At 41.0% G+C, this 18,997-nt stretch overlaps 1 protein-coding gene across 2 annotated transcripts in view; it reads right to left on the reverse strand.

Moving 5' to 3' along the window:
* LOC117756771 (CUB and sushi domain-containing protein 1-like) overlaps positions 1-18,997 on the reverse strand; it is a 380,356-nt gene that overhangs the window by 86,960 nt on the left and 274,399 nt on the right. For both annotated transcript variants that reach the window (XM_034577551.1, XM_034577542.1), the window contains exons 25-30: positions 16,838-16,994; positions 14,293-14,484; positions 8,710-8,836; positions 7,455-7,666; positions 4,609-4,800; positions 1,338-1,476 (exon numbers count right to left, since the gene is read on the reverse strand). In XM_034577551.1, coding sequence (XP_034433442.1) covers positions 1,338-1,476; positions 4,609-4,800; positions 7,455-7,666; positions 8,710-8,836; positions 14,293-14,484; positions 16,838-16,994 — 1,019 coding nt within the window. The remainder of the gene's footprint in view (positions 1-1,337; positions 1,477-4,608; positions 4,801-7,454; positions 7,667-8,709; positions 8,837-14,292; positions 14,485-16,837; positions 16,995-18,997) is intronic.

Consider the following 18,997-nt stretch of genomic DNA (forward strand, 5'->3'; position numbering starts at 1 on the left):
AAGAGACCAACATAGTTTCCTTTGCATACAGTCAGAAAGTTCCTGCTCAGACACTCTTAAAAATGGCCGACAGAAAGATTCAGGCCCTGAGAGTCAAGAAGCCAAAAATTGCAATTTAGATTTTCTGAAAGGATTATCTCACCATAACCTTTTCATTAAACTACAGTAGTTACTTATGTTGGACGTGTTTTTAAATGTCTATTAGAGGTTTTCCACACCGTTATTGGTTTATTAGTCAGGTTAATGATCCTTTACTACATTAATTAACATCAGGCTAAAGTGGGTCAGGCCCTTGACTCTACAGCACAGACCTTTTTTAAGACTCAGTGTGGGTCAAAGTGAGTCATGCAAAGTCCACACTGAAAAATAAATTTATACTGAACTCATGAACCAAGTCCATGGGGGGTGATACATTTTTTAATTTAAGCCAGAAGAGAAACATATTTTGGAAAATGCTTGGGGGACTCTGTCCATGCACCTAAATCTTTAAGTTGGTGATTTTAATGTTTTCTAAGGTATTGGGATAAACTAATTAAAAAGTAATAACATCAGTGAGCTTTGCCCTGATGCGTTTGCTGCTGCCGCATTGCCTCGCACTTGTGGACGGATACATCTCACTGATGCTCCCTCATCTTTCTTGTTGTGTTACGAATGTTATGAAGTGTGTTACGATCAATAAGCATTAATTCTTCTGACAACAAACTGTGTTAACCAACACAAGCCATGCATCAGTAACTTAACATTTTCAGAGAGTGAAATTCACATTCGCGATCAGAAAACTAAAACCATCTCTGTCCATATGAGCATTTGGCCTCTGCATCAGTTTTAATCTCCGTCTATACTAACATGCCTGAAAAAGCACATCACATGACCACTCACATACACTTGGCATGTGCGTGCCAGTGTAAACGGGCAAGCGTGTCCCACTCAGGTCCCGCTGGACAGTTGTATCTTTGTAAAATGCAGAATTTAAACTGCACAACATCTGTTAGCAAAGACAACAGGGTCAGCAACTCCTGTAATTGATTGACCAGGTTAGGGCTAATCGTGGAAGAAGGCTGATAAATAAGCGAAAAGACCAAATCAGAAAGCTGTGAGTCTCTTTGTTTCTCTAAGTTTCTGCCTGTCTATAACGAAACACAGACCCAGAGTTTTTTAATTAAAATGGGACCAGCGGCGTATAAAAGTGGTATAAATAGAGGTGTAAATAAAATATTAAATACACATGTTAGAAAATGTTAGGAGGTAAAAGTGTTTCTGAGGCACTGGCTGCTCCACTTGCCATTGAACCCATGTAAAGACAAAGGTATAATAACTTTTTCAATTGAGGTGTCTACCTTTTGAAGATGAGGGCAATAACAAAGTCGGGGTTGACTCTGATTCTCCAGTCGCACTCTTTCCCAGGGGGGTACGGCTGCGGGTAGTTAGGAGACAGAATGACGCCAGAGGGTCCACTGATGTTACCCCCACAGGTTGCTGTAGTCAGACAAAAAGCAAGAGAGAGACAAAAACAGGGAGAGAGAGAGAGAGAGAGAGAAAGATGATTACACAGCACGAGGCTTGAGGTAATTTGGAAAGAGAATCACCCCTGATTGACCACTCGTATAACCCCCACAGGTCGGCAGAGTGAGAGGGAGTGCGTTAGTGATGGGAGCTATGGCAGGAGTTGGTTAGATGAGGGAGAATTACACCTGGCGGACCGCTGGTATTACCTCCACAGGTAGCAGGAGAGGGTGAAAGAGCAAAAGGCAGATAGGGAGAGACTCTGAGATTTAGTTACAGAGTGAAGGACTGGGGGTAGTTAGCTGGGAGAATCACCCCTAGTGGTCCTGTTATCCCACAACGAGCCAGAGAGCAGAAAAGAGATACTGGCAAGAGAGACGGATAGATGCATTCAGCAGCAATTTGGTGATGTGAAGGCAGAATCTGAAACATGGAGAGGTGTCTTGGGGGTGGCAGGTGGGTGTGAATGGATGATCAACAGTGAAACAGAGGTAAACAAAGGCATTAATAGCTGCAAATCACTCACACAGATACACACTTATAGGCACTAGACAACTTTGTAAAATTCTTGGTAATCTTTGGAGCTTTTAAGCGCTTAGGAAATCACATCCTGGGGTTAAGGTGCTTGGGAGGGAAGCACAGGCAGGAAGCGGGGAGGAAATGGAGGGAGATTTAAGCCCTACACTTTACCTTCAGTCACGCAAAACATGAGTCAACTGGCAAAGAGTCAGAGGTAATATCAGGGACAGAGCGTAATGTGTTTCACAGGAAAATGACCTGTGTCTGTGACCGCGGTGGATGACTTCCAGATTGTGCCGGCTGGTAGAGAGAAGGAGAAGGCAACAGAGAGGGAGGCTGTGGCATCTAACATCAGGGGAAATGAGTATATCTTTACTCTGGGTTGGGTCAACGTGCTGCAGGAGTTTTTTCCTCTTACATCCCTTATTCAGCTGAGTGATGTCATACCTCATCCTGCTCCTTGAATCATTAAAAACACAGCGGCTACTCTGACTAACATGACGAAATAGGTCACGAGCAATACAAACCTGAGCTGGATACAGCAGTCAATAAGGAAAATGAACTTGATGCTGTATCCCAATGAAGTCAAACGCGACCAACTTTAGTTTGGACAGAGGGATCTTTGAATCTGGCAGACTTTTTTTTGGTAAGAATAGAGTGGAATATCTCGTTTGATTGGCGAGGACAGTGAAGAGTGTGATTGCATTACAAAATCTATCTTTACCTACGCCGAGGAGGTCGTGTTTTGGTCTGCACTTGATTGATTGTCAGCAGGATTATGTAAAAGCCACTCAACAGATTTCCATGAAATTTTGTGAAGCGATGGAGCATGACCCAAGATAGAACTCATTGGATTTTGGCGCGGATCCGGGTCTGGGGGTGGATCCGAGAAATTGGTTTCACTTTCTGTAACATTGTCAGGACGTTTCTCAACATTTAATAATTCATGGATGTTTGATTTTCAGGGGACTGATATTTATGTACGGTGAAATTTGGTGCAGATCCAAATAACAATGCGGATCTAGTAAGTTTAAATGTGCTTTCACGAGTGGACTGTTGCTGTCTATTGTTTTTGCATTGACCTTTTTGCTATTCCCGTTATTTTGACTCAAAACATAAGACAAGCTATCTGGATAGAAGTCATTTTCTTCCTTTGTTGGGGAAGTCATTTGTGACAGAAAGAGTTGAGGAGGAAAATAAAGGAAGAAAAGCACACCTGAAAGCGGGAGTCTAAAAAAAACCAAACTCCAGCACAATCGTGTGAATGAGGTGTGGAGTGGGCTGTGGAGTCTCACTACGCTTTCAGCAGCATGTGGGCTCCATGATGGGCATAATTGAGAAAAAAGAGCAAACAAGCTCTGGTTTGTCTGAAGGTTTTATTCAGGAGCCCTATCACAGCTACATGTTTCATTCTGTGATGCCACAGATCTAACCAACTCTTCCTCTTGTGTTGACATGCCTCACTATTTCAAAGGTGCCAATCGGCTGGCACGTTTGTTGTGCTGGCTGTCCAGCACAGCTACAGAAGAGAGAGATGAATTTAGGAGTTTTTTTTTAATTTAGGCTGCTTTAAAGAACAAGGCACAGTGATTATCCTGACCAACATTCCTTCAGCACCTGTCCAGCTTGTCCCTGATTTCAAAGAGCTTAGCTCTAGTTCACTTGTCTCCAGAGAAGTATGGCAGAACAATACAGAGGCACTTAACGGACCTCCACTGTCTCGTCTGTTGTTTTTCCGGACACTTCCTTGGGACGTTTGCACATGTTGCCTTGTCCCCACCCACACTTAGTGCCACCAACTACTCCATGCACTTGTTCCTCATCGTGCAATCATCTACTCAGCTGCTGCAATAAATAACGATCACCACCTCCTTGCCAGAACGTCATCTTATCTTGGGGTATTCAAGCCTTTTGCCAGCCCCTGCCTAGAAAACCTTGTATTTTTGGAAACTGCCTGTGCCCTAATTTGTGTCTTTTTCAGCAGATTATTTGCATCAGTCTGTTTGTCGCACTCAGCCATCTCTCCAGCGACACTACTCAGGGATCCTGTCAGGAACTCCTTTTGACAGCACACCTGACTAGACATCCACCCCTTCTCTCTCTGGCACCCTTCCCTCGACACTGGACTCTTCCCCACAATTTCAAAATTACTGGTTTGATAGTTACTACACTGTTACTACTACCTTATTGCCACTTATATTCTATGTTGTCACTCACTTATTGTGTCGTTAAACTGTCTTGAGAATTGCGTCTGCTTTTGGAGTTCAGCGTTCTCGCTAGTTCTTAACTTCAGGCTTCTTTGGGGTCAGAGTTAGGATCATTCTAGATCCTCTCACCTCCAGAGGTTTTGTGTCAACTTTTCCAATTTTTGGATGTATTCATAAGAACAGGGGGTCCAATTGCAGACGTCTGATGAACATTATCTAACAATCTTTTAACATATTTAATTGGAATTTTTATAGCATTCAATATGAAATGTCACCAACTCATTAAAGCTAAACTCATCACACCATGGCATGAGATCTTATCTCTTATTTCCATGTAATTTCATCTCAGTTAGGCAGTACATGAGTAATGCACACCTACCTATACACGCCGGAGGGTCTGGTTGCCAGAAGAATCTGTTGTCCATCCGAACACATGTGATGGTGTCCTGGCCTTCCAGCTGATAGCCCGGGTCACACTGGAACGTCATGCTGTCACCGGGCTCCTTACTGTCGCCGTATCGAGAGCCGTTCACGGGGACGCCTGGGTCATTGCAGGTCGTCGCTGTGGTGGCTGAAAAGTGTGAAACACACAAAGAGAAACAGATATTGACTTACTGTTGCTGGACAGAGAGTGAAAGAGAAGTAGTGAGACAAACACATTTAAACAGTGTTATCATTGCTGGCAGCTGCAGACAAAGAGTGTCTGAGTTCTAATGGGGCTTACTGTCATCACACTGACAATGACTGACAAAATGATTCCATTGAAGGTAGCAGTGGTAGCTGGGGAAAAAAAGCTCCTGCTCGATCTGACTAGTCGACAACTAAATGATAAATGGATCATCAGTTCAATCAAATTTGACCTGGTGCTCTTTTTGCGTTTTAATTAGTGGCTCCCCCCTCAGGCTAAGTGGTGTGTTAACTGGGGATAATTAGATCTATAGTATATTGCGTATTTCATGACAATCAAACTCACAGTAAAAGAGTTTCAATTATGTTTGCAATTATTTAACGCTCCCTTCACTGGTTACCAGTGGCTGCCCGCATCCGTTTCAAAACATTAGTACTTGTGTACCGTGCTGCGAACGGATCGGGTCCAGTCTACATCCAGGACATGGTCAAACGTTACACCCCAGCCCGTTCACTCCGCTCTGCATCTGCCAATCGGCTTGTTGCTCCCTCACTGCGAGCTAAACACTCAACAAAATCACGACTGTTTGCTGTCCTGGCTCCTAAATGGTGGAACGAGCTCCCCATGGACATCAGGACAGAAAGTCTACACATCTTCCGCCGCAAACTAAAAACACACCTCTTCCGACTATACCTTGAATACAAGTTTAAACTAACAATTTATTAGCACTTAAATGGCACTTACTTATAGCACTTTGTAGTTAGGCTTTTTTAAAGAAATTGTACTTTCTTGATTCTTGTCGTTCTGGGTTTGTACCCTCATGGTTGAATGCACTTATTGTAAGTCGCTTTGGATAAAAGCGTCAGCTAAATGAAATGTAATGTAATTTAGTGCTTCCATTGAATCGATCTGGGCTTAAAAAAACTAAAATGACAAAAACATGTTCTGATCAGATATCAAAGTTGAAATATGTGTATGAACAAAATCTAACTAAATTTAAAGGATATGTCTTATATCATAATCATTAATGATTAAAATGTTCCATTCTGTATATGTATACATATTTACTGTACCTTTAGTATTTATAATATTCCAGTATTGTGTACTAGACAGTTAATGATATAAGGGGTTATTCCTGTCTGTGATTTGAATCAGTTGGGGGTTCGGAACCCTGACAGGATTGCATAATACATCTAAGGGATTGTGAGATCATAACAGCAACAAGAGGAAATCAGCGTAAACAAGATATATTGACACATTTTTCAGCACCTTTGATTTCTGTGTTGTTTGTTGTTTACTTTAAATCATATCTCAGCTCATGTGTTCTGCTCATTTGGATTCTGCCAAACTCAAATCCTGTCAACACTGAAACATAGAAATGATCTTTCTGAACAGCTGGTGTTTGGCTAATCATAGTGATTCCACATTGAGTTCATTAAACCTTCAGGGAACACAACTGCATGTGTTTAAGAAGGTCAGATATTGACACAGAGAGGGAAGGAGGAGGAAATGACTAATATTTGCTGTAACGTCACCCCGTCAACCCACTCCCTGAATACAGCCACAAACCCTGCTTTGAAAAGAGCGTTTGGTAAATCAACACTGTGGTAAATAAAGGGAGTTTAATTAGCATGTTTAGTGGGGGCAAATATTTATTGTTTTAAATATGGGGATTATGGGAGAAAATTAAACATGTGAGAAAGATAGAGAGAGAATGTGTTGGATATTTATGACTAGAGATATGCATCTCTTTGTTTGCACACTTTTGGATGCAGATGTATGTAAACTACCAAGTGGAAGGACAAGGGTGTGTGTGTGTGTGTGTGTGTGTGTGTGTGTGTGTGTGTGTGTGTGTGTGTGTAAAAATGAATGGAAAAGATTTTAGTCATTACCTATGACTAATTTATTTATAGTCTATATTATATTGTTGTCATTGTTGTTGCTGTTTAAGTCCCGCTTAGCTGAAAATCAAGTTTTTAAACATGCTATCAATTCCTTGTTGTGCCTTTTGGATGACAAAGCGCTCTTGTGAATATGTCAATTTGAGGAACAAGGGGTGTAATAAGCTACTGGAGTGGGACCGTGATCAGTTTTCTAAATATTTGTAGTGTAATAATCAATAAGTAACTAACATGGGCTGAAGGAGAGCTCATCGTTTTTTTTTACCATTTCTCCTGGTTTCCTAAACTGTGGGACACAAACTAAGCTGAGCCCCCACTGGTCCCTGGTGGTCTCCTTCAGTCGGGAGTCCCAGGGTGACATATTACATTTCTATTTTGATACTTTGGCTAAAGGTTTTTTCAGAAATCCTGTTAAACGTGGCATTAATTCCAGATTAATTATCTTTTAGCAAGTATAAATGAGGTTTATATAATAACTAAGAAACTATGTGTGATGAGTTTGTTACTCAGCTAAAACCCCTGCTAATTCAGTAATTAGTTCTTCTCCATAAATGTATCTAGGGGATTGGGTAGTGCAGCAGACCACCCAAATTGGTGATTTAGTGGAATCGTGGTACATTTTTCCTTCTTTTCAGTTATTCACAGATCCACAACAACGGAGTTTGATGGTTTGGATTTAGAGGTTAGGTTACTCACTGGAGAACTGTATAGAGAATCCCTGCTTGCTGATGAAATAATCGGAATCAAACTGTAGGGTGAGTATGTTGAAAGTCGAGTGAATGTCTTCTGGTAGGGCTGGGCCGGACCATTCTTTCAACAGGATCCCCCCGTCCGATGGCCCAGATGGACCGTCCCAAACTCTCAGAATATCGTGACCGATCTCGGTGTCAAAGACGATGAAGTGGAGGCTGAGAAACACAAAGAGACACAGCTCAGAGATCGGGTAACAACAGACTTTACAGTCTGCACTTTTGCCAACAAAATCATATTCATAAAATAAAATATAGCTGAGCTGAGAATAGACGGATCACATATGCACACACACACACAGATTTCAGCAGTTGCCAAAATGTGTTGAGAAACACAAGGGTGGCATAATGACTAATGTGGTGTACTCTGCAACCCAGCAGTGGCTTTGACAGTGAACGTTTATCTCTAATTAGTGAATATATTATTACCTGACAGTCTTGTGAGTGTTTGCTTCTATAGTGCGCAGTGTTTCGTCTAAAATGGAGTTGCTGCAGCGGATGTAGAGCAAAACATCCCTTTTTCTTTTTGCACTTTTTTGTGTGCTCACAAAGCGCACGTGCCTGGAGGCTTCTATGTAACTGCAGGTATCAGACGGGGCTTTTGAGGCCCAAGTGCATACAGTACATCCGTGCACAGTAATGAGCAGGGGAAAAGTCTGAGGTTTATCTTCAACCATGTAGGAAAAAAAAAACACTTTTATTGAGCACAATAACAAAATAATATTCACAACAATTACTGCCATTTATTGAGCGGTAAAATATAGCTGTAATTCATTCTTCCAATCATTAAAATGTAACTTTCCTTCTTCAATTAACTTGCATCACAACACTGTTGTATTATCAAACACTTAAGTGTTAATTGCCTTGAATGTAATGACATTTTCGTTGATAAAATAACTTTCATTTATATTTGTCAACGGGAATCTTAACCAAATAATATGCGATGTGAATCTGTCGTCTTTGAGGTTGACAGCTTTCACAAGTCACTGGGGCTCTTGCACATAGTAAGGCCCCGCCTCCAGGAGGAAGAAACCAATAACAGTTGATGTGGATTACCAACTACCTGCTTGCCTTCTTCTGACATCTACCCGGTGCTTGTTTCTAATTATCATTATTGGATCAGCACAAAGTTTCTTGTGTATGGTTTAGGGCTCATCCTACTCCCAGCGGATTCAGTGGATATCCAAGTGCTTCCTAATTACCTGATGGTCTTGCCTGTGTCAGCCTCTATAGTCCAGGTGCAGTGGAGGTTGTTGTCATAAGGAGCAGGATAACCCGGAGACAGAATGCGTCCAGACACTGCTCCAGTTATGTGACCTCCACACTCGGCTACAAGGACATGAGACACAAAGACGATCAAACATCACTGGAAAAAAACAAGCATATTTCAACGGCTTGTTTTAACTTTACCAACTGCATTTTGTTCAGCTGTTTCCACCTGTGTTATGGAGCATGGATCATTTCACATTAAGCAAAAAAAGATGAAACAAATAAGAAACATCCGGCCGTTTTTCAACCACCAATAAAACGGCATTCTGAAGGATTGCGACAGGGTTATTATGAATTATAAACTCTGCAGTAGATATTAATGGTGACTTGCAGCCCTCTCAGACATAACCTCCACTCTTCTCAATGACAAAAACATTTGAACGCTATTCAATAATATGAGTCATTGCACTCATCTCTTATTAGGTGACCAAATAAGGATAAAAATATACAGTTACACCCGTTCTATTGCAGTGTCGTGGTGAATTTGAAACTTGACAGCCCTGGTTAGCAGATTCATTTGTACAAGACGATTCATCGGATTAGTAGCGGTGGTACTCTCGGTTGAAGATTTTTTTTTTTCATGTTCATGCATTTACAGCATGGCATGATGCTGAGAACCTGAAACCTGACCTGCGGCCTGAGGTGGACTGTGCTCATATTGTAGCCTTTTCGAACGAGATTGAGTTGTTTTACTGCCACTGCTCTAAGATCTGGGTGTGTATCATAATTGCGGCTGCAGAAAATGATTGGATTCACCCATTATTAATATAAAAATGTATTCAATTAAATGACAATCACTGACATTCACAAATAGGTTGGATAGAAAATTATAATCATCTGTCTATTGCCCAATACAACTTTTGATCATTTCTATGAATTAGTCTTTGTTACAATAAACAATATTTTATGAATAGTTTCTATGACTTCACATTCATTTAAGGACATTTTTAAATTGCAGACTGAGAGTCAATGGATAGAGCCTGTTGCGGCTGCCGGTGTAGGTGCATCACACTTTTTTTCCCCACATGCAGGTACATTTTGCATTGGGTCTGACAATGCTCAGGTCTGACTGAATTAAGTTTCTCGACACAGATGATCTCTTAAGCAGAATGTATGTGTGTCAGCAGGTGCTTAGAGACTGACAGATGAGCCGCAGAGATGTTAATCAAATCTGAGCTGTCCTTGCAAAATATGAGGTTTTCCTACACCATTAGATTACATGTGGAACTACTCTATTGCAGGACTATATCTAAACATTGGCTCGGCTCGTCTAGCCCTTTTCGTGTTTGCTCTGTCTGGCTCCAAGAACGATTCACAGTGCATCCTTGCAGAGGAATTTCGACTAGTTATCTATTTGGCTTCCGAGCTGTACCACGAGAAAAGGGTGCTCCGACATATGACACAAATAAGTGGTGGATTTGGGTAATCTTCCTTTAACCTCACTCTGTGTACTGTGTCATCCTGGGTGAATGGAAATGGGACAATGCATACTAACTGAAACAGAACAAAACATAACAGATTCAAAGCGGGAACATCTCCATAACAAGGATTAGGTAGGTGTTCCACTGGTTTTGGATGAGTCGAACATTTGGGATCCGTGAAGACCTCTGTTCTCCACAGAACCAAATCCTTTTGTATCCAGCCATTCCAGCCCTATTAAGATTTCAATTCATCTGTGTAAGAGAGGGTCCCTCTACTTTGCTGTAAATTACTCTGAGGTGTGAAGGTTGAGTTAAATGAGGATCAGTTAAGAAAGGCTTGAATCATTAAATCAACCTTGAATTATCCAAGCTCCTGGTTTACAGTTTCAAGGTTAGTGAGTAACTTTGATGGCTGTTTTCTCTTAAGGATCTCTCTAGAATGTGCAATGTCCATGAAAGAAATGCTGTTTAATGCGCAGGAGATGACTGGCTTTGTGTGTTATTTCTAAAATTGTTTTTGGAGGTGAGGAACGGATGAGATACTGAGAGGCAGGGGATCGGGCTGGGAGCATCGTGGCAGTGCATGGTACACATGGTAGCCCACTGAGCCAGCAGATCGCTGCTGATTAGGAAGCAGTTTGGTACAGTGAGGGCTTTATAGTTGTGTGGGCATTGCGTGTTTGTGTGAGTTAAGAGGGCACCGTTAACACAGCTCCACAATCTGCAATAATATGACAACCTACTGCTGTTGCATTACCCCAGGCAGAATGCAATCGCACGCAAACACAAACACAATGGGAGTAGCAGAAAACCACACTGTCACACAGAAGACCAGAAATATGCTTTTCTCCTTGTGAGTCTCGGCACACACACAGAGAGAGAAAAACAAGAGTCAGTTAGTTGGTTTGAGCCCATGACAACTGCAATTCCCTAAGACAGACAAAAGAAAGAGGGAATGGCACACACACACAGAGATAGCAGAAGACAGACAGGTGTACTCTATGAACAGAGGAAGAGGGGGAATGACTAAATAAGTCCCACGAAGGCAGACCACCAGTCTCTTTGACTCCATGTGGGAGAAAGAAAGAAGGATGGTATAGTAACAGCCTGAGGCGAAGCCATCTCCTCATCTCCGTGCTCGCACACACTGATATGGGACCAAGCCAGACAGACTGGGACGGAGATATTCAGAGAAGCAGAAAGACAAATGCCCCAACACACAGACAAAGGAGGAATAGACAAAGGTAGCTTCAGAGCTAGTTAGCTCAGGGCTCTGCCAGCAAGTACTCTCTTGGTTGCTGGCTTACCTGAAATAAGGCAGCGACAGAGCAGCTACAAATTAATGACTGACTGTGGAGGTATACAGGGAATGAACACACACACACTCATACACACACACACATATCAAGTCAAAACACTTTCTCATTCTCATTCTCATTCCACAAACACACACACGCACACACACACAGATCCTTTTTAGTTGCTATTAGCAACTGCATCAGGCCAAGTTCCACCTCAGAGAGCTCAGGTGTGCTGGCAGGTTAGAAAGACACAAGGTTTGGCTCGGCTGTAGGGAATTCCACATTAACATTTGCCAAGTGCTCAGGTCCACTAAACAAGGTAGAAATATTTACACGGCAAGTGCTTCACTTTTTAAAATTATGCAAAGCCACAAAATATTTATGGACAAGCAGGAATTATGGACAATACAAATTGTGAATTTTCTGTTGGGATTCCAACGTCAGGTTCATGCTTCACTGGTGGTTGAACCAACATTAAAATGGCCAACTGTACAAGCTGAAGCTAAAACATAAAATGACTTTTATAGGTCTATAAACAAAAGACTAAAAATCACCATGTTGAAGCACTTTATTTGTTTGGTATCGTCCTCTCCAACCAAATGAAGAAAGCTCTATCTACCCCTGGCAGTCTATCTACCTCACAACCTGAGGAAGATTTAAATATTATTCAAATTTTCAAAGCTGATACTGTGGGAGGACAGAGCAGTCATGTGATGGCTAAATATTATATTAGGCCTTCTAGCAGTCCTCCCACGAAATTATTTACAAAATGTTATGACCTTTCCACTAAAAATTGATAGGAAGTAGATACGTGACCGATCTGGGTCAGTTTGTTTTTATGTTCCCTTTTTAAATGTGTTTACATGACATTCAGCCTCTGTGTTTCACCACAACAGTCCAGTCCAGCGTACGCAATGTATTGGCGTTTTAAGGACCAGTGAGAAGGATTTAACTTTATTTATTTGTATAGCACTTATCTAAGCAAGGTTATAAAGTGCATCACAAAAATCCATGGCAAAAAATGAATGAACTCAAATAAAAGCTATTCAATTCAGTTCAATTTTAAGCGCCAAATCATAACATAATAATGTGAAGACCTTAGAATTTATAGAGAAACCCAACAGTTCCCATAATGAGCAAGCACATTGGCGACTTATGATTTTCTATTAGCAGAAATGGAATATACTGTTTATATTTATATTTCATTAGTCTCTAATCACATGAAATCAAAAATTGTGTTTTCCTGAAGTTCGCCATGTTGCACAGCCACATTTCTACAGTGACCCAGAGTGGTCAAACCAAACACTGGGTCTAGAGACGGCCTTTAGCCCTCTTCTCTCTGTAGGAGGAGGTGACGGGTTATTCAGTTGGTCTCAACCTCAACTCACCTCGAGATGCACTAGATCTTATAGAACTGTTACTTTTGTCCTCACTCTCTGTAGCTCTCTGTTGAAGAATGAGTCAGAATTATCTAAGTCTGACTATTATTCCCATGATCATTGTTTTCACGAGGAGTCTTAACACATGTGATGTGGGTGTATAGAAAAGTTGAATTTCTCCAGTGAAATTATTGCCACCATGTTCTCTGTATTCACATATAATCAAAGGGAAACTAATGAGAAGTAAGATGTGCTGCAGTGATCAGTATTGTGCATATGGCTTCCCTTTCACTCCAGTCTGTGTTGTTCAGCATCTGAAAAGACGCACACGTCATAATAGTGTGATTCTTGTCTGAACTTCTTTCAAAAGGCAACAATTCTAGATGAGTCATCAGAGTTTTTACATAACATAACTTTCTGGCAACTACAATTACTGCCTCACAGTTATATGTCTCCACCAACACATTGGGTTGCAGTTTGCAAAATCATGTTTAGTAAGGTCACAGTGACCTTGACCTTTTTAATATTAAATCTTTCAATGGAAATAAAAAAGGCATGGAGCTTCCTCCATGCATTAAGGACTCACATAAAGTCTCTGACAGGGCTGAAATGCTTGGTTGTTTTAACGAGCTGCTTCTTCTTTCATTGCCTCTGGTTCCTTGTTTGACCTTTGACTACCAAGATCTAATCAGTTCATGCAAGAAACGTTTGTGCCAGAGTTGAAGAACTCCCTTCTTGTTGCTCCTGAGATATTGGATTCTCAAGGATGGGATGGACGAATGGATGGACGACCCCAAAAAACATAATGCCTCTGGCCACAGCTGTCGCCAGCGTGGAGGCATAAAGAGTCTCTCCTGATAGAATATTCTATGTACTGTGCATGATAAGAATAAAGCAGAAAGCTGAGGCTTCTGTCAAAGTACCTGGCATAAAATACTGCACACACCTTCAGGGTACAAGAAAGTAGTCTAACTTACATTACAAATTCATCAAAGTTCAATTCAGAGAGTAATCACTTACTTTCGCACCTTAACCATGCCATCCTTAAAACACACAGAGGTCCACTCAAATCTAACTCTGATGCCCAAGTGAAGATAGTCTTGTGTGCATAGCCTGATGGATCAGTAAGGGTAGTTTTTACCCAGCGAGGCATGTTAGGACCACTTCAAATATTTCCCATCAATCCATATGCCGTCTTTTCAAAGTATTCCCCCTGTATTGACTCATCAACTCTCTCTTTTAAGCCTGCATGCTCTTGTTGGAGTTCAGAAACAGACAGGAGGAGACTGCTGCATAGCCAGGCTACATTTCTCACTGAATAATGTAAAAAAACTCACCCACAGGTGAATAATTCAGATCTTGTAGTCATGAATTATTGATGTACATAGAACTTGCACACATGTTGACATACTAACCGATACAGGAAGGAAGTGGTTTGTCCCAGACACGTCTGTCCCCGCTGAGGCAGGTCAGTGTACTGCTGCCGTGGAGGCTGTATCCAGGGTTGCACGAGTAGAGGACAAAAGTGTTGGCATAATGGCCGTCATCCTGGATCTTATAGCCATAACTAGGGACACCCGGTTCCTCACAGCGTACCAAGTCAAAACCTAGAGAGACACACACACACACAGACAAGGTACTTACACGCAAACAGAAAAGGTTTTCCTGTGCATGCAGTGAGACAACATTGCATAAATGAACAGGATGATTCAGAGGTGCTTTGGAGAAGAGGTCACACTCTTCTTTTACTGAATCCCACTGCTTCTGCACAAAATGTAGTTTGAACACTCAGTGTTGATAATATTGAGTGCACAGCTCACATAATGTTGAAAAACTATGTGACAGCTGCAGTGAAAGCGATGGATATTTCTAGAGATTGTACTCATATACTTGTTTCTGATATTTTTAAATATGTATTGGCTTCTCCCTTTTCTGAAGGACATAACGATGAGTAGTGAGCAGTGCCAGCAGTCATATTTATGGATTGAAAGTTTGGTTCCTATATGAAACTGTGGGGAAAAATATCAAACTATAACACCACATTCCACATGAACAAAAATATTATGTACACTTGAATGAGCACACTGCAAGGGGTATGTTTGTGTTTTAAAGATAACACAGTAGAAGAACCTGTCTCGCCTCAAAGACAGATGGATAAACAAAGACACAACAATGTCACCAACATATCCTCTTTCCCCAGGTAAACCTCTTATGAACAGAACATCAGTGAACAGTGAGCCAGTCACTATTGAAATAAGTCAACTTGTGAACTGACATCATAGTGAAAATATCATCTAATCAAGCATTTATTCATAGTTATACATGCACATATTAAGACTCAAAATAGCTTTTGAACCATCATGGTAATATCTATTAATCTCATCTAGTCACCATAGACTTCCCTGGTGCCATTTTAGAACTGACGCTAGATAAGTTGCAGAAAATGGATGGGCTGGTGGATGGAAGGAATCGGGATGGGTGGACTTTCTTGGTGCCACTGCAAACTCAAAGGATGGATGGATAGATGGATGGATGATAATAATCGATATTGTTTGTAGAGTAATGCCTGTAATTCAACGAAAGTAAGATTGTCCTTCAGATTCACAATTTCAGGTAATCGGAATCAGTCAAATGATATTTCAAAAAGTCTTTGGTGACCGGAGGTGAATCCTAAAGACTGTGTAGCATCTTTCTGGCAGAGGATGCCAAATTATTTGATTAGATAACAGCAGTCTCCTCAGATCCTCTCGACTGTTAAGTGATGTAATTATATGTAAAACGGATCCTGTTATCGGTTGTTTCTGGCCACAAAAAATGAACGCACTCGCTGTCCAATCACAATTTTCTCCTGCGGTGAAGCTTTTGTGTTTTACACAGACAGCAACATTTTACGTTACCAGTTTTGGAAATTACATGTACAATCATATATCCCTTTGTATTTCCATCTCTGAGAAGAATGTGCATCACAATTCTGTCAACCGTTCTTATCAATATCTTGTGCGGTTGTTTGAATCCTTATTACAATATTAAAACCGCTTTAAAACCATACAACTGCTTTAACAGTCCCTGTCCATATTTAAGAAACCACCACTGCCCTTCAGACGCCTCTCTCTGCCTTCTGCTGTTTTCTACCTATCAGTTCCTCCATTGTTGCAGCACTTTGCAGAAGGTGACACTTTCCCCAATTTAATTACTTGCATATTCACGACTGTCTAATGGTTTCACTGACATACAGAGCATCCATCTAGGATCCATACAGCATCCACCTCCCTCCCTTTGTCCCTCCATCCAGCCACACCTCCACTCCAGATGTGACACTTTCTCACCTCCTTTTAATGACTTTCAGATAAATACTCACCTAATAGCCTGTTTGACTTACACGGCAGCTGGTCGTGCCTTCTTAACGGACTCTCTTAAAAGCAATTGAGGTGTGTGTGTGTGTGTGTTTGTGTGTGTGTGAGAGAAAACGAGAGACAGAGCTTGTGCAGCATTTGTGTGGTCACTTCTGTTTGCTTGGTGAACTACTCTTGCGCGTTAGATTCTACCTTTAACAGAAATTTCAGAATGTCGACCTCCTCTTTCAGAAGTAAACAAAATGGCTTGGTAATTTGTCTCTCGAGTGTTGTGGTACATGACACCTACTTCGGTCTGGTATGTAGCACTGAAGAATTACCTGACTGAGGCACAGGGCAGACATGGGATATATAGTCCTGAGGGCAATGCAATACAATCCCTGCTGCTCCAGTTTTCAATTAAAATAATTTTATTATGAGGACCTTGGCGATGACATAGTCAAATTACTGATTCTGTGCGTGTGAAATAAAGAGTATTTCAATTTTTTAGCCATACCTGAATAAACCCTCCACAGCGTCACACACCATGGTTGTAAAAGTAAATACAGTTTAAAAACTATCTCCATTAATAAGTTCATTCAGTTAAAATGTCTCAAAGATGACTCACTTGTGTATGAGAGGCGAAAGCCTTGACTGGTTCCAGAGGCGTTGCTGTTGAACTCCAGCCACAAGTGATTGGACGTACTGTTGATGACATAACCTGTCATGCTCTCACGTGTGAAGTTGCCAAGGAGACGGGATGAAGTGTTCTCTCCATCATATACCTATCAATCAAACACAGGAACAGGGTAAGAGATAAAAAAAATTAGGACTTATGTGGTTTTGCAGAGGTTTAAGTGAGCGCCTGTCACGTTGCACGGCAAGCACTTGGTCTGGAATACTTGATACAAGTGCACTGCTGTGTTGCTGTGAGTCACCAAAATACCAAATAACAGAAGAAGTGCAAAGACTTTCAGCTAAAGCAAGAAACAGCCACCTGCATCAGCGCGGATCTTGTGAAACACCACAAAGATGGAGCCTCAAATATCACAAAGATGTCTCAAAGGTCACAAGTGAGCTATTAAGAGGCTTTATAATAATAAGCAGAACTGATGAAACCTCCTTTTTTAATGATCAACCATCAACAACCATCAACAATTCCAGAGAGTCAGGAAAGAGAATGTTGATGGTGGGTAAATAAATTGGTTACCTTACTAGAAATGTTGTTTACAACAATTAAATTGGTGAAATGAGGATGTTGTATAACCACAGTTAGCATTTTTGCAGTTTAATCCTTGTCTAGCACCTGCGGGAAGCAGCCGATTTAAGTATCACTTTAATTTGAGTATTGGCAGTGGGGATATTGCAGACCTAGATGAAAAATAAAAAGCAGCTTATTCACAGTTGAAGGTGTCTCTAGGTTTGATAAGTGTTCTAAATTTGTATTTACATTTTGAAAAGTTATAGTGCTACAGAATGCTCTACAGAGGAAACCGCTGAGGAGTAATAGAGTGTGTTTCCTAGATATCGTCAGAAAACCTAGAGGCCTCAGTTTGCATGTTAACTAAACACTGTTGAAAACAGCAAGTCAAAGTGTGTGTGCGTGTGCGTGTGCGTGTGTGTGTGTGTGTGTGTGTGTGTGTGTGTGTGTGTGTGTGTGCGTGCGTGACTTGGTTGGAGATTCTGCTGCGCATATTAGAGGAGGTGGAAATTATGAAATTGATGAAGATGTTGGCATCTTGGCTCCTTTGCCTCAATCTTACTTGATGTGAAAATGTTGCTTCTCATCACTTGAATTATGATCATCAACCGTTTACTGGCAGCGCAAACAAGAGAAAAACAGCTGGAGGTAATTTATTGTCAATGTGAGACAAGGAGATACAGTGGGTAGAGTGAAGGCTGCCAAATAAGATCATCGCAACTTGGCAACACAAAGCAAGCTTGAGTTTAATAACACAAATGAGTAGTGTAACAGCATCCAGCTGAAGGGCTGATGTGCACACATCACTCGTATCCAAAATGTGCTGCTCGCTCTGTTTTAAAGTGTAACTTCACCTCAAGTTTAGGCTGAAGTGCCTCTCTCTGAAAATGTGCCTTTAGAACACAGTGCTGGGAGGCGGGGCTAAGACACACATACCTTTCAGATTCCCACTCAAGAGCCATCGTTTGCCACCTCTGATTAGAGCGTGTTCACCTTTAAATATATATATATATATATATATATATATATATATACATGTCTTGACATAGAGATATCCCCAAGCAGATGACATTGGCCCTGCCAGGTCCAAGACAGTTTAAAATATTTTGAAAGCATTTTGAGCCAAATTTGTTAGTAAATATGATATTAAAACCAAAGTTAATGTATATTATCAAATAATATTCATATAATTTAATTTATAGCTCAAAAACACATTAAAGGGTACAGTATCTTTTTTAATACTTTTCTCTAAAATGTGACTAAATGCACAGTTTGTCTTTTGGAACCTGAGTGAGCTAACCTAGATACATACAACAAAGTGATCGGTGCTATTGACGAATGGAAGCTGTGTATTTAGTCATATTTTAGAGGAAATACTGTTTGCAATGCCCCGAGAGAGGAAATGGAGAGTAGGCAGAAGAAAACAGACACATATATATGGTTAATGTTTAAACATTTCAAGGGCTAGATACAAAATATCTGACATCAAAAAACTTTTTCTGTCGAGGTAACTTTTTTCATCTAAAGTCTACTGATGACTGCAGCTTCGATGTGTGGAGAGGCAGTAGTTTGGGAGGTGCAGACTAC

The sequence above is a fragment of the Hippoglossus hippoglossus genome, chromosome 3 (assembly GCF_009819705.1).
Source record: "Hippoglossus hippoglossus isolate fHipHip1 chromosome 3, fHipHip1.pri, whole genome shotgun sequence".
Taxonomy (NCBI): Eukaryota; Metazoa; Chordata; class Actinopteri; order Pleuronectiformes; family Pleuronectidae; genus Hippoglossus; species Hippoglossus hippoglossus.